Source organism: Paramisgurnus dabryanus, chromosome 17 (genome assembly GCF_030506205.2).
Source record: "Paramisgurnus dabryanus chromosome 17, PD_genome_1.1, whole genome shotgun sequence".
NCBI lineage: Eukaryota > Metazoa > Chordata > Actinopteri > Cypriniformes > Cobitidae > Paramisgurnus > Paramisgurnus dabryanus.
The window spans coordinates 28,872,543-28,889,796 of record NC_133353.1 but is presented as its reverse complement, the minus strand read 5'-3'; the positions used below and the strand labels follow the sequence as shown (position 1 = coordinate 28,889,796).

Below are 17,254 nucleotides of genomic sequence, written 5' to 3'. Positions count from 1 at the left end.
TTGACTTTTAGTTTCTCAAAATACGTGAAATTAAACTTTGTGGTGCCTTATTAGATCTTAAGACTTGAGCCTGGATTTCACAGGCAGGGTCACAGGTTTATATTCGCCTCTTACTAATCGGACGTCTTTAGGACCCAGAAGAGCTGCGCGATAAACACGTGGAGATCCCAGCAAAGAAACACTTTACAAAGAGCACAGCACCAAACCACATCTATTCATAGTATACACGTCCGTGTGCAGTTTGCCTCACTGTGCATGTTTGACGTGACAGTGTCAGAACGGTAGCGCGCAAGATTTCATCGCGTTTGGCGTTGGAAAGTTTTTTGACAGCGGGTTTCCAGACCACCCCCCCTTTCTCCCCAGTGGATTGATTCATATTGCAGGAAATCCCCTGCATCCTCTTCTCCTGTGTGTGTTTGTGGTTCGGTATATGATGAAGATCTCATCATAAGGAGCCGGGCATCATGAGCACCCACCAGGGCTTGGAAACCTGGAGGCTCATGGGCGCGCTGCGCGCTTTTGCGCTTCTGTTAGTGGCACTTATATCTGACAGCTCCAGTCATCAATCACCCGACGGTAAGAATCGCATCTTGCATTACTCTGTCTAGTGTCTATACATAAAGTAATGAGTTCAACAAATGAACTGTGCTGAATATAGTGTAAAAATAGTCTTTCATTACACCGTATTGTTAAGTGTTCCATACAGTATAAATTATTATTATTATGCTCTAAAATTGCAATGAGAACATCTTCATGTACACAGTATACAGATAATGCATTTATATACAGTATGCATTTTTAAATTTGGCAATTTGACAGCCATTGATTTCATATACTATAGGATTAATACGAGGACAGTTTTGAATGAAATTAAGAGGTAACTGTGTGTTCATAACAATGGCAGGAAAGAGTAGATATCCACATTTACTTATGTGGCTTAAATATGAGGTTTAAATGCGCTGTATGTATTTACAAAGTGCTTTTATATACCGTAGTAAACCAGCAGTGTACAGTCATTGATCTGTTGCTTACAGCTCTCAAATATGACATCTAGAAATAATACAACACATTGCATGGGTCTCTGTTCAAAATAGTACACAATTCTGCATGCTTCATCAGAGAAGCAGATGTCCAATAAGGAACACAAATAGCTAATTAAAGTACACTATTTATTTCCATAAGAACACATTTAAAAATTGACAATTGTTTACTTTACTAATAGGTTTATAGGACAGTAAAGATTTTGGGGGTGCTAAAGAGCTGTGTCTGCCTGTAGTGATGTTTATTTTCCAAACAGTTGGTCTGTGAAAGTGGGTTAAAATAGGTTTTCTGTTTAAACTATGCTTGAGTGCTAAGCATGTTAGTACAGTCTTAAAAATAATGGTGCTTAAAGGTTATTCACAATAATGCCATAGAAGAACCATTTTTAGTTCCTCAAAGAACCATGCAGTCACAGGTTATTTTAAAGGGGACATATCATGAAAATCAAAATTTTTTCATGTTTTAAGTGCAATAATTGGGTCCCCAGTGCTTCTATCAACCTAGAAAATGTGAAAAAGATCAAACCAGTAACTTAGTTTTGGTAAACCATTCTCTGCAAGCATGTCAAAAAATAGGTAATTGAAATTGGGCGCCCTTGTGATGTCAGAAGGGGATGATACCACCCCTTAACCTCCACTATCCAACTGCAGCACTGACATCTAGTGCAGAGATCAGCTCATTTGCATTTAAAAAGACACACCCAAAAACACCTACAAAGTGGTAATTTTAACATGTTATAATAAATTATCTATATGATATTTTGAGCTAAAACTTCACATTTGTACTCTGGGCACATCAAAGGCTTATTTTACATCTTAAAAAAGTCTCGTGAAATGTCCCCTTTAAGAACCATCTTATACGTTTTTATAATCTGAATAACTTTTTTTTTTCAACACAAAGAACCTTATAACAGAAAGGTTCTTCAAATGTTCTTTATGAAACCTTTTAGCCAAAAATGGTTGCATCATAAAGCACCTTTATTTTTTAAAATGTAGGTCAAACAGGTTACACTAAGTTTTGACAGTTCTTTTTACAAGTCAGTTTCATCATCTGAAATTTTAAACCTTGTTAGAAGTCATCTGTTCTACAGCGCTGTGATTATCTTCTGTGCTCACTTTCACACACACATGCACGCACGCACATGCACGCACACACAAACTTTAAAACTGGTGATGCAGGCAGGGACGGAGAAGATTCAGAGAGATAACAATTACAGCAAAATCAGGATGATAATACAGTATGTCTTTGAGCTTTGATTGTAGGGGACTTTTAAACACACAGCATGATCACTGCTAATGCAACAGAATGCATTGCAAACACATAAATAACCCCTCAAAAATTCTGTAGTGTCGCTCTCTGCCACTTTTGTGCCCAATTGGCAATATGGCATGGATGCTGCAAGATTATGTGTATGAAAGAGCATTGCATTATTTGGCACAAAGGTTATGTGTTCGAATCCAGGGAACATACATACTGATAAAAATGTATATGTTGTAATGCATTGTAAGACGCTTTGGATAAAAGCATCTGACAAATGCTTAAAGGATTAGTCAATTTTCTTAAAAAAAATCCAGATAATTTACTCACCACCATCTCATCCAAAATGTTGATGTCTTTCTTTGTTCAGTCGAGAAGAAATTATGTTTTTGAGGAAAACATTCCAGGATTTTTCTCATTTTAATGGACTTTTATGAACACCAACACTTAACAGTTTTAATGCAGTTTAAAATTGCTGTTTCAAAGGACTCTAAACGATCCCAAACGAGACATAAGGGTCTTATTTAGCGAAACGATTGTCATTTTTGGCAATAAAAATAAAAATATGCACTTTTAAACCACAACTTATTGTCTATCTCCGGTCCTGTAACGCGCCAGCGCTACCTCACGCAATACGTCATCACGTCAAGAGGTCACGGATGACGTATCAAAACTATGCCCCAGTATTTACAAGTGTGGGGAAAGAGGACCGTTCTGACGTTGTTGTATGTTGAATGATACTAATTAATGTCTTTGTGTTAGTTTATTGTTTAAAATGCTTCGTGAATGTGCGTTTCATATAAGTAACATGTGACCTTTCGACTTCATTATGCAATTACGTGAGGTCGCGCTGGCGTCAAAGAAAGACATCAACATTTTGGATAACATGGTGGTGAGTAAATTATCTGGATTTTTTTTTTAAGAAAATTGACTTATCCTTTAAATTTGACCCTGGACCACAAAACCACTCATAATAAGTCACACGGTTGTATTTGTAGCAGTAGCCAAAATTACATTGTATGGGTCAATATTATAGATTTTTTAAAGGTCAAAAATCATTAGGATATTAAGTAAAGATCATGTTCCATGAAGATATTTTGTACATTTCCTACCAGACATATATAAAAAATGTATTTATCATTAGTAATATGGATTGCTAAGGACTTCATTTGGTCAACTTTAAAGGCGATTTTCTCAATATTTAGATTTTTTCCACTCTCAGATTCCAGATTTTTTAATATTGTTTGTATCTCAGCCAAATATTGTCCTATCCTAACAAACCACATAGCTTATTTATTTTATAACTGTTTTTGTGGTCCAGGGTTACAAATGTGAATCTAAATGTAATGTAAAGGTGACAAGCTCACTTCTTTGCCACTTGAGGGAGCTTTCTTAAAAAAAGGCACTTTTGGAGGGTAGTACTCAACCCCGTTTCATATACTTCCACTTATTAGCACCTCATTCCCAGCACTGACAAGCTCCTCAAGTTAGCAGGGGTGACATGGTTTCGCTGTATCACACGACAAGTACCAAGAGTTATTAAAATGCAATTTGAGAAAGACCGTCCATCCGTGCCTAATATGTTTCTTGTGCCGTGGGACTGTTTGTGTATGTGTGTGCGTGTCTGCAATATGTTCATCCAAGGTTGAAATCCTCATAATCTGGCGGGGTGGTGGAATTGCTGATCCAGTGTTCAAAAAATCCAAACTTAATGCCAAATAATAGAATTCTGTGCTTTTAGTGTCCTGATTTGCATTGCTTCTACTTAACGTTGGCCGGCATGGGCACATTTTCAGTGATTTAAAGGACCGTTTTAGTGATGAATAAAGTGTGTGGGAATTGCCCATTGTATACTACAGTTCCCTTCCTGTACTGTACGTGTGTATTTGTCTTTCATTTAAGAAAGAGATACCGTATCTAGAGACACTCCTGTGTGTGGATGGGTGTGGTGATAATGTCCTCACCGAACTCTTTACACTGTTTGCCTAAACCCTTGTGCTATACCATGTGTGTTTCTATATGAATGTGCATCTCTTAAAATTATCATTTTGCATGCATTGACGCATTTGGCAGATGATTTTATCCAAAGCGACTTACAGCGCATTTCAAGGCACATATATGTGTGTTCCCTGGGTTTAAACCCATTTTGTGGTGTTAGCGCAATGCATATGCGTGTTTAACAGAATGCCTTTAGTTTCATTTTAAAGTTCTGCTTTTGATTGTTTGATAGATTCCAGTGTTTTTCTGAGTATGAGGAGTTGCACCGTAACCAGTTCAGTGTTTGTCTAAAACAATTTTGACATCTTGAATAGACCCCTGTTGTTCTCTCCATTGATCCAGAGTTCAGCTTCTCTATCCCAAATGCACACACATGCACACACACACACTCACAAACCCACACTTATTCACTTAGCAGTAACACCAAGTTATTGATTCCAACAGGGATCAGTTTGTGCAGGTGGGTGATGCGTATCTGAGCTCCTCTCAATCATTAGTCTTTACCCAACGCTGTGTGTATGGGTTTAGCTGTACTGCTGAAGGCCAAATATTTGAAAAATTGGAAACGTGTACACACACATTTTTGGAAAAGATGTCAAAATCCATATTTTTTGGCGGTGGTTATAAAATACTCAAACCGTGGCCAAATTGTGGTTTGTGATAGAGCATAGACTGTAAAAAATATGGACGTAGTGTTTGTGACGTCACCCGTAGGTTTGTGAAGGCCATTTTTTGAATCCCAAAGTAGGCAGAGCCTGCCGTTGCCATCTTGGTATTGTGTCACAGTGCGTCACTCATGGAAAACCGAAAATTTGCAAAGAGGAGGATGTTGAGCAGAGGTGATGGTTGCTAAACCACGCCAGCCTAGCTCAACGTTAGTGACATCAGCTGCAATTCACCTGTCACTCAAGTGACCACGCCCTTAATTTTGCAGAACTTAAGGCTTGATATAATTTAAACGGATGAATTACAGAAAAATTCACCCTTTTCACAGTTTTCAGGAAGAGCAAAATTAGCTATATCGACCAAAAACTCTTTTTGTAACAGGCTGAAAACATATTCTTAAACATATTCTGCTGTAGAGTTGGGCGTTTTAAAGGAAAACACCACCGTTTTCCAATGTTCTTACCTCAAGATAGACAAATTAATAGACCGCTATCTTTTTTTAATGCGTGCACTTAATGTTTGTACAGCGCGTCATGAATGTATTAGCATTTAGCCTAGCCCCATTCATTCCTTAGGATCCAAACAGGGATGAATTTAGAAGCCACCAAACATTTTCATGTTTTCCCTATTTAAAGATGAGAAGGTACACAAGTAAGTATGGTGGCACAAAATAAAATGTTTTTTAAGGGGATAAAAAATTAAAACTATATTGTATGGCAGAAAAGCACTTTGACTTTGGGTGCAGTAATATTAACTGAAGTTTGAGCGAGAGGGAGAGTAGTCGGGAGTGATGATGTTACTGCGCACCAAGGTCGAAGTGCTGCAAACGAAGTGCTCTTCCGCCATACAATGTAGATCTCATTGTAAAAATTCTCCTAAAACATCGACAAGTTTTATTTTGTGCCACCATACTTTCTCGTGTAACAGTTCTTATGTAACAGTCTTTAAATAGAGAAAACATGGAAGTGTTTGGTGGCTTCTAAATTCATTTCTGTTTGGATCCTAAGGAATGAATGGGGCTAGGCTAAATGCTAACACATTCACGACGCGCTGTACAAAGATTAAGTGCACGCATTAAAAAAAGATAGGTATGTATTAATTCCTCTAAGTTGAGGTAAGAACATAGTAAAATATTGGAAAACGGTGGTGTTTTCCTTTAACATGGGGGTCTATGGGATTGACTCTCTTTTGAAACCAGCCTTTACTGGCCAGTCAATGAATTGCAGTTTAAATCACTTCCTTGTTGGCTTCACGAGAGAGGCTGAAAGGTTTTCGCTTGGTTTAGAGGTAGAAAATATAAAAGGTTATTAGTTTGATAAAAAAGCAAATTATGAGATGTCATCAATGCAGATTTTCAAAACAATGTAGATTTTATTTATTGTCTGAGATTGGTTTCTTGCTTCTTTGTTTACACCCATCTGAGTTGGTTTTCAAATTCCTATTTAAAAAACTGACTGTTCACACTGTCATTTTGCAAAGGATAAAATTTCTCCTTTAGTTTAGAAAGTCTAGTCAGTATCCGTTCTATCTATATTTTGGTTGCTGTAGTACTGTAATGATGTAAGTGTCAGCATGATGTCAAGAGACTTTCTGCAACAATAACTGAGACTTTCTGGAAAGAAATACATTTTGCATATATTGTGTCCAAAACTGCTGACTCGTTTATTTAATAGTGAATGTTACTTATCACATGGCTGTCTTAAATATTTGATTCTGATTGGTTATCACTGCATATGGTGTCAGATGTGGCCCAAAAGACTTTGAAGATTATTTGGATAATATCAGTTCCTGCAGTTTACATTTCTTTAAGGGGCATTAAATGGTATTTATTGCATTATGACGGAGTATTTCTGTGCCGAATGCACTTCGTCTGGATTTCTACAAGTTTCTGAAAGTTTTACTGAATCTGTTGCGTAAGCATTGCATGAAATACAGTGGAAGTCCTTATATGGGCACTTTACCCGGAATAGCACACGGACACACCAACCAAGAGCTAACATGAAATCAACGTCACTAAAGAAGTGTGCTGTTGTTTGTGAGGGAAATTTAAGCTTGTTCAGCTTTCCAAAGAACCCAGCATTGTGGAAACAATGGATGTAGTTTGTTTATACAGGGTTGCAGCAGAGTTACGCCAGTGTGTTTGTTTAACGCTGGATTTCGTTAAAATGGGGAGGTCCAAGTGATAACAGGGCTCCAGACTAACTTTTTTCACTAGGAGCACAGTGGCCCCCAACTGAAAATTTTAGGGGCGCAACCAGAAATTTTAGGTTCACACACTGTAAATCATCATGCTAACCAAATATTCACATTTCTACTAATTTACACTGTGTTACTAATAAATACTTTAATGATAGATGCAGAAAGTACAATGTGCTGTTTTCAAATTCAGTGTCACATCACAAAAAAAGGTCAAATTTACTGGTCGCACATGTGCCACTGGATGTAAATTTCAGTGGCACACTCTCAAATTTTGGTGGCAAAATGCACCCATTTGGTGGCAGTCTGGAGCCCTGGATAAAACAACCATGGGTCTTGAGTCGCAGGCGGTTAGAAAAAACTGCAGCAAATGTCTGTGTTTTGTTGGGAGTTGGCGAATAAGTGCATTAAACGACACGAACATGTAGTGAATCTTAAGTTATCCAAAGGTAATGTGATAATGTTTTGTGGGTGTTGCTTGTTGCGTGGTACTCCTCCAGGAGCTCCGCTTTTTTCAGAGAATAGCGGTACAGCTGATCTGTCTATAATACATCTTTTAAAACTAAAGACTGTTCGGAGATGCAGGGCTCCCGACTAACTTTTTTCACTAGGAGCACAGTAGCCCCTAACTGAACATTTTTGGGGCACAACCAGAAAATTTAGGGGCACACACCAAAAATCAACATGCTTACCAAATATTCACATTTCTACTAATTTCCACTGTATTACTAATAAATACTTTAATGACAGATGCAGAAAGTACCATGTGCTGTTTCAAATTCAGTGTCACATCACAAAAAAGGTCAAATTTACTGGTCACACATGTGAGACTGGATGTAAAATTCAGTGGCACACTCTCAAATTTTGGTGGCAAAATGCCACCATTTAGTGGCAGTCTGGAGCCCTGAGATATGAACGATGCAATACTACTCTATACATTAAGGTACTCAAGATTAACATGATATTATCAGAAACAGCGTGCGTTATGTGATCTTTAAAATATGAAACAAACATTTTGATATTCATACATATGTGGATCAGGATAATATAAAAAACAGGTGATGGTACTGTCGATGTCAGAGTCTTTAACCACATGGCTGGTGTTTCAACAGTCTAATATCATGAAATGTCACTCTGTCACAGTGAGCTATTTAAACTGTCTATCTTTCAAAGTAGCCCCTGTCCCCCGTCAAAGAGTCTCAAACTGATAATCTGTAACGACACATCAATACCAATGAGCAGGCACATAGACAGGTTATTATAGCAGGGTCATAATGTCTATAGATTTTCTCAGTCAGTAATCTCTCTTCATTCACCCCATCTCAACCCCATCACACCCGCATTAGCCATCTACCCACACACACACACACACACACACACAAACACACACTCATCCTCTATTACGCTCATACACTCTTAATCTCCAATTCTCTCTTCTTGCCATCTCACTTTCCTCTTTCCACCTTTTTGCTAAGATTCAGCTGATTCTCAGAGTGCTGACATGGCTTTTTCACCCGGTTAAGAGGGAACCAACACATTCGGCACATTCACTGCGGAAACAACTAAAACAAGAAACTTTTAAATAACTTGTATTTAGGGATGCACAGATGTATTAGCCTATAATTGGTATCGGCAGATAAAAGCATTTTTCCCACTATCAGACATCGGCAAAAAAACACATCATAAGTCATGCCGTGTGATTATAACAGCGACAAAAGAATTGCAGTTTGTATGCTCTGCACTTCCAGAATGTTATGACATAATACTTTAAAACAAGGCTGAAGGCAAAATTATCAGTATTCGTATATGTAATTGCAAAAAAAAAAAAATTATCGTATATCGGTATCGCCACAAACTTTTGTATCAGTGCATCCCCACCTGTACTGTATCTGTCTGGTGGTGAAGAAACATCTGATTCTGAACTTTAAATGTGGGACCTGACTGGTGATGTGTGTGTTGAGTTGTCCATGGATTCAATGGAGAGAAGAGAAAACTGCTGTGATGTGTGTGAGAATAGTCAATTACCAAGATCTAACCAAAGTCCCTTTAGGGAAGTCGTGGCACTAGGCGGTCATCTTTGCATCCGGGCAGTTATTTTAGTCATGCAAGACAAACGTCCTTTCTACTTAAATAGGGAAAGTCGGATATCTTTAAAATCGTGTGCTAAAGTCACAATTAAACAACACATTCCCAACCAACAATTAAACCTGACTTAAACTGTACCATTACTTGTGTTTTTTAAAGGGGACATTTCACAAGACTTTTTTAAGATGTCCAATAAGTCTTTGGTGTCCCAAAGTACATATGTGAAGTTCCAGCTCAAAATACCATATAGATAATTTATTATAACATGTTAAAATTGTCACTTTTTGTAGGTGTGAGCAAAATGTGCTATTTCTGGGCGTGTCCTTTTAATGGAAATGAGCTGATCTCTGCACTAAATTGCAGTGCTGGTTAGATAGTGCAGATTAAGGAGCGGTATTATCCAATTCTGACATCACAAGGGAGCAAAATTTCAATTACCTATTTTTCACATGCTTGCAGAGAATGGTTTACCAAAACTTAGTTACTGGGTTGATCTTTTTCTCATTTTCTAGGTTGATAGAAGCACTGAGGACACAATTATAGCACTTAAACATGGAAAAAGTCAGATTTTCACGACCCCTGTGTCCCCTATAAGCTTAAATTTTGCTGTGCATGCGCACATATTGACGACTGTGTATAGACACCCTCCCCCAGAGAATCGTCCTTCTTTATCGATTGATGATTGGTTCTTTAAGTGGAAGGCGGGACTTTCGTCACCAGCATTGCATTTCACCCCATTCATAGTAATTGCTGTGATATATCTTGTTTTGTACAATATCTTTGATCTAACCAAAAAATGTATGTAAATCTATTTTTACATCTAAAGAATAGCTGTTCCTCACATTGGATTAATTAATAGCATTATAATTTATAGATTTAATTTATACTATTACAAACACTTCCCACATGTGTATTTAGTTTTTCCACATTAACTCAACCAACATCTTTAACATTTAAAATAATATTGTTTTGTATTAAAGGTGCAATTTGTAAGATATTTGCAGTAAAATGTCCAAAAACCACTAGGCCAGTGTTATATATTTTGTCCAGCTGATTACTATAAATATCTGTAATGTTTTCAACTACTTGTAAATCAGGAGAAAATTGCCATTCAAAACATTGACACGGGGCAGTGCAGTCTCCTGTCAATGACGTTAATATCCATGTGACCCTTTGTCACCGCCTTTACTGACGTAAACCACATGACAACAGTGGTCGAGCTCGAAAAAATAAAATGGCGGCCAAGGAAGCAGCTGGAGCACAAATTTAGTTAAAATAAACGTATATTTTCACTTTTTAAGCATTTTAATTGCATTTCTAGCGAGAAATTAGTATTGTAGTTTTCAAATATGTGATTAGTTATCACAAAGGCGCTCTCTGTTTATATTTCAAACACGCTGCCTTTCAAGTGCGTCGGAAAGCCTTTCTCTGAGCGGCCTTCTGGCCTCCGAAGCCGAAGCCATTTCCTCAAGAGGCAGCGAGGCAACAAGTACTCACTGTCTTGAGTTTTCGGACGCAGCGAGCCAGTGTTGTGGACAAATGCGGAACTATGCGATAGCGCCTGTCGGGCTACGCGCTTGCTTATGAACTTATGGATATCTCTGTACCGTCTGCCGCTGGTTGTGTCAGCTCCTGTAAGCGTACGGGCCAACCAAACGACCCAAGAAGAGATTGGAACAAAACGAGGGAGGATCAATTTGTTGTTGCATTATCTGTACATTATGTCAAAAATCATTGTAGATTGTAAGTTCCTGTGTTTACCATCGAATTTGGACTAATACTGTAATATCAATATGACTAACAATTTCGTTTTGAACATCACATATAAACTTACATAATGAAATAAACGATGTCATCAAACGCAACATTTATAAGACTTGATTACCTTACGTGATTTCTCGTTCGCGTCTGATTGATGGCCATCAGCGGTTGAGTTAAAGACTACAAATCCCATAATTCCACGCTGCTTCAGAGCGTCAGTAAACAACATCATTGTTATTGTTTGATCTGGCGCCATCTAGCGGCGAAAATAATACAAACTGCATCTTTAATAGTAAGCACATTTTAAGCAGCAGAATCAAATTACTTGTCCATGCAATTTTACGCAAACCTATTTCCTGTATGGTGTTTTTATTACACAACACAAACCTCAGCTTTACTTTTTGTCAGATCCCATGCAGACTGATTCAACACAACAGCTATAAAGTGTCATTTGACTGTAAAATGATAAATTGCCTGGTTTGCCGTTATCAGTCGTGTATTTAGTTACAACCTTTAATGGAATTTCATTAGTAGTAATAAAATCTGCATGCACATGTGCGCACAGATTCTCATGTTGACGCCCGACTAATAAATCTGGTAAAGTCATCAGCTCTTGCTTCACATATAATGAACGTGACATGAACATCCAGGGGAAAAAGAGAAAAAAACTCGGCAGATTGAAGGTATACAGCCATTTAAAAAAACTTTACAATAATTGGTTATACAGCCAATGTTGAATTTCGTAAGGTGTTTTAATCAAATGACCTTGGCAAAATCAATAGGCTTGCTTTCTATTAATCTGGAAATCGACATGCCCTGTGTGACTTAGCAACTTGTGTATCATCTAGATTCCAGAGATTCCCACACATAAATATGACTTTGTTTGATTTTTCACGTGCTCTGAACTTATAATTATGAAATGTATTACTCTATTAGAAGGTAACATAATTCACAGATAACTTTAAGACCAGTTCGTTAAAAGTTATTGAACAAATAGCTACTGTAAATAAATCTAAAGTAATGAGATTCATACATTTTCAAGTGTGACTTACTGTACTAAGTGCCCAAATATATTAACCTCCTAAGACCTGGATACATGGACATCGCATTTTTTTGTTGTTTGCACCATAATACTTAATTCTGTATATAAGTATTATGTTATATACAAATGTGGACAATTACACTGCTTCATGTTCACAGAAAATTTTTTTGTTATATTTATTAGTTCATCCTAACCCGAAAATAGCTGTAAGAAGACAAACCAAAGCTCGGGTCTTAGGAGGTTAAAGGCCAAACTACCACTACTGTACCATGGTACTACCATAGTACTTGTTTTTAGTACCTGTACAGTATGTGAATTTACTTGTTTAAAAAAATCTATGCTTAGTACATTTTTTTTGCACATAAAACATTTTTATATGATGATGTGTGTCATAATACTGTAAATCCATTAATCCTTTGCACTTGTGTGTACAATGAATCCCTTCTTAAATTGAATCGTTTTTTTGGACAAAATGAGCAGAAGGAGGGAGAATGAACGATAATGACAAGCAGGAAATTAGGTCTGGAGAAGGGAAGTGTGGGTGGATGTGTGTGTGTACGTGTGTGCATGTGTGTGTGGCATGCATTATATTCAAAATGACAGGATGTGCACATAAACACACTGAAACATGAAAGATAGTTTCCCAGTGGGGGTAAAATACGTCTCCAGATTGCTGTGCCACTTCCTGGTGATACCAAAGTGCAGAAACCAGAATCATATGGTGGTGAGTGGTGGGCCCTTTGTGCCCTACTCAAAATGTTATAGCGTTGTGTTCAGTTGTAGCATCTCACTGTAGTGCTTCAATGGTCAAACTAATCTAAAAATTTAGTGCAATATTTGTGGTTGACACAAAAAATTTACTGTGTTGGTGTTGTTGTATTGCAGTGGTATAAGATACTGTAGTAATCTGTCTAGAGCCCGACTGATAAAGGATTTTGAAGGCCGATACCGATACAAATGTTTGTTGGTTATAAAATCCGATATTCCGATATATCGGCCGATATATTTGATATTTTTATGTTTTTTATTCCAGAAACGCGCAACAAAACATTAACAGATTTCCCTAAAATTAGTTATTTGTAGTTATTAATGAGTTTTAACTAAAATAATATGATAATGCATTTTAAAAAGAAACTTTTTATTTATTTATTTTATTGTCACAACAGAACAGAGGAACATTAAAATATATTAAAGTTCTGATAAATAAAATTTATAAAAATACAAACTTAAGATATGAAACGTAAAGGCCTTTGAATGAAAACACAACAACAACCAAATAAAAGTTACCAGTTTTTAAAGACTTGGTTCATAAATATAACTTTGAATAGGACTGGAGACAAATTCAGTTAAGTTCTAAAAAATAACAACAACAGCAAAATATAAATTGCTGATCACTTGACTCAGGCAGTGGCTAGACGCCTAAATCTGGACCCCACCAGAAGCTACAGGTTCAAAGCGCTCTGTCAAAAATACCAACAGTGAGGAAATCTAATGAAGGCTGTTTCGTCCGTTTTTTTTTTTAAATATTCATTTATCGGCTATTATGAATGCCGATACCGATAGTTTGGAAAATGCCTAATATCGGCCTGCCGATATATCGGTCGGTCTCTAAATCTGTCTGTCTGTCATAAATTGTAGTGAATTGTCATATATTTGTACTCTGGTGTTTGCATGGTATACAATACAAAAATATTAAACTTCAGAATTTAAATTGACCAATTATAATAAAAAGTCAATTTTATTCAATGAGATGCTTTCATAAAATGTGTAATAGTGTGTGCGTAATTGTATGTTTGTGAGTAAGTTCAAAGGAAAAATACAGGAAGGATTGTGGCCTTTAGAGTGTTGGGAAAAAACATGTTGTGATGTCACTCCTTTTCTTTATAATGTTCTTAGGATTGCACATCTCTATAGTGTGTTAATCTCTATCTCTCCAGCTCTCTCTCTCTCTCTCTCTCTCAAACCCCCTTCCTCTGTGTCTGTCCCCCTCATTCATAATGGATGCTGTAGAGGTTCAGTTGTGGATGAAGCACTTTGGCCCCACGGGACGTCAGGCTTACACTAAAGAGAAAGACAGATAGAAAGTCTATTGATTTAGGCAAAAGTGATGGCACAACTACATCCACGAAACACAGAGACAAGTCATCTTTATCATTCACCTCATTAAAGTGCAAAAAAAAAAAATATTTTTTACATTTAAACCTCCTATAGGTTTAAAAATTACAATGAAGAAGACATTTCTGCACTCATTCTAGATCACTGGTCAAATGTAGGCAAATTTGTAATTTACATGGATTTCCACTAATGTGCACAAGATGCATATTCACTAGTGACCTCATAAGTTTTTCACTCCATGCACATTGTAAACACATTGGGTTTAGCTTTGTTTTCAGATCTGTCAGTTTTATTATGGAGTAAATTGTCTTTATCTTAGTCTTACCTAAATGTCTTATGGTGGGCTTGTCCCTTTAGCATATTTCACTTGTAAGTTTTGCTCATTTTCAGTCATTATTGCAGATTGGAACAACTGTTTCTCTGGTGCTAAGAGTATTCTGATGAAATACTGATGGATGTGTTTGTGTCTCCTGTCACAGGGAGGCGATTGAAAAGTACACTCACCAAACTGGAGCATTATCACACTATGGTACCACTACTGCTGGAGGGAACAAAGCAACGACCAATCAGCTGGCTCCGCTCCAGGGTAAGAAAAAGCACTGCATGTATATTTTGTGGCTGCAGTGGTTTTTTGAACATTGTTTTCTGTACTAGAATTTAAATTTCCTAAATTTCCATCATGATGTCAGGTTGCCAGTGGAAGTTTTCTACTGATTTATTATGTTGAAAAATGTACTTGAAAAAAAATTTTTTTTTCCCCATTTTCATTAGATGAATAATTTATTAAGTAAATATGAGGAAGATACCCACATATATACTGACATAAGAAAAAGCTGTTTTGTTCATAGGATCTTAACAATTTCAGTCTTTAAAAAAAAAAAAAAGCAAAAAGGGACACTTTCTGAATTCGTATTTAATGAAATACTATCTATAGTAGTTGTCCTCATATTAGGTGCCTGGTAAATGCAATTTTTCTATCACTGTTTCGTTTGATTAATACGCTGTGATAAATTAATATAGTGGGATTGATGCATTTCTGCTGAAGTGTTGAATGTGTCTGTTTGCTGGGCAAAATATGTTTAGATTACATTTTTAAAGATATAGAATCAAACTAGTAAGATCATCCAATAGCCCGGGTTTCCCAAACACAGTTCACAAGGGAATTGATGGGGGTTTGTGAGATGATGAAAACATTTAAAGCTCCCATAACGCAATAGCAACAATAACTTGCAAAAACAAGACATTAAAACAACAAATACAGTGAAAGAACACACTCATACAACTGGTACAGACTGTCAGCTCATTTCCCGTATAAAGTGCAAAGACCACAAACTATGCGCAAAACTATTGAACTTCGACCGCGGTGTGAGCGCAAGCTGAGCTCTGCTGCGCTCGCGCTTTGCTCGACGCAACAACAAACCGCCATTGAAATGAATGGGTTTCATAGCGCAGCGCACACCGCGTCCTAGCTTTAAAAAAGCCGCTTTACCGTAATCATGTCGTAATGCTGTTAACGGTCTATAGCCACACTTCACATTTAAGCTTACGTAATTTAAAACAACGCTAACTTACCTTTAAAATAGCTGACGAACATTCGATTTGAAATTCCACCTCGACCTCTAATCTCTGAGTTTGAGCCAGTCTGTGTTTGCATGAAGTCAGATGAAGCAGGCGGTGCTGGTTCGTTCTAAAACGATCCATAAAATGCAGCGGAAAAACACGTTGCTAGTATCAAGTCACAAATATGCTAAAGACGTAAGACGGGTGAGACGCGGCAATACAACCAATCAGAGAAACTGGTCTATTTTAATTAAAGAAAACATATATCTACTATATTTTCCTCATTTGATTACATTACAAGTCATGAAACATTCAATGTTTAATTTATTTTAATTATTCTTGATATATATATATTAAATTAATAAAAAACTTTGTAGGGGGCACAACAACCTGTTTGGGGGGGCACTGCCCACGAATGCCCCCCTTGACGCCGGCCCTGACTTTAGCTGACGTGCTATGTTGAGCTAACCCTGAGATTAAGCCAACAATAGCACACATGTCACTTTGGGGCAAGTCATCACATGCTTTTCACACTGGAAATAGTTAACCCCGGGTTATTATAAACCCCGGGTTAACGGAATCCTGGGTTACCTGTTTCACGTTTCACACTGTTCTTACTTAACCAGGGTATTCATAATCTGACGTGTCACACTGTGCATTCCTAAACCCTAGGTCAGGTGTTTGAAACCCTCTTTGTTTCACACTGCGTGCGTTTGAATTTGGCTGACAAAAAGTTAAAGAATTATAAATAAAAAATATTGCTTCCAAATATAGTCACCAAAATGTTATGCTCTTATGGAAGAACATGCCATCAGATGCAATGCAATCAGAAAATAAAGCATCTTTTTCTGGTGAAACTAGTGAAGCTACTGTAGAAACGCAGTGCAAATTAGTTCACAATGTATGACTCTCATAGCCTGTATAATTTCTGAGCTGCAGACTTTCAGCTCTCAAAGAGTAATTTATGAAAATGAGAGAACGGCCCGGCTGCCAAACGACACCGGAGGCACAATGACTGACTGATGAGGTGATGAATGTGGAAAACTATTGTGTGGAGTGCATTAGATTAGATTAACTGCCTGAAGCTGTAGTGACATTGTGGCAGAAAGTCACGGGGCCTTTGCGATTAAGGCTTAATTGATTTCACTCCACATTGAGTTACTTGAGCTTCAATGAATATCACAGTCAAGCTTCTGTTGCAGCTAAAGGCGACGTCTCACTCTGTTCACATGACTTTTAGATGCTTTCTGCTGTCCGCTCTGCAAGTTGATGCAGTGAAATCAAGGGATCTTGTCATTGCTTTATCATTGCTGCCTTTGGGAGACTGGAATTTAGTGCTGAAGCGATTGAAAATGCAGTGCTATTTAATACTTGGCTTTCCAAGGTGGTTAAGATGAAACATTTGCTGTTGGGTACTGTGGTAAGGCGAGTTTATTAGTGATGGGCCGGTCGGCCTGTACCACAAGGGTCTTGACTTATGGCCAAAGCTATTTTACTTAATCAGGATCAGTGGAGGAGGATATCCTCTCACAT

The 17,254-nt window shown here is 37.4% G+C and overlaps 1 protein-coding gene across 2 annotated transcripts in view; it reads left to right on the top strand.

Annotated features, from left to right (window-relative positions):
* The first annotated feature begins 223 nt into the window (after positions 1-223).
* adam12b (ADAM metallopeptidase domain 12b) overlaps positions 224-17,254 on the top strand; it is a 137,845-nt gene continuing 120,814 nt past the window's right edge. For both annotated transcript variants that reach the window (XM_065288392.2, XM_065288391.2), the window contains exons 1-2: positions 224-576; positions 14,641-14,747. In XM_065288392.2, the coding sequence (XP_065144464.2) occupies positions 465-576; positions 14,641-14,747 (219 nt within the window). In that variant the 5' untranslated portion in view covers positions 224-464. The remainder of the gene's footprint in view (positions 577-14,640; positions 14,748-17,254) is intronic.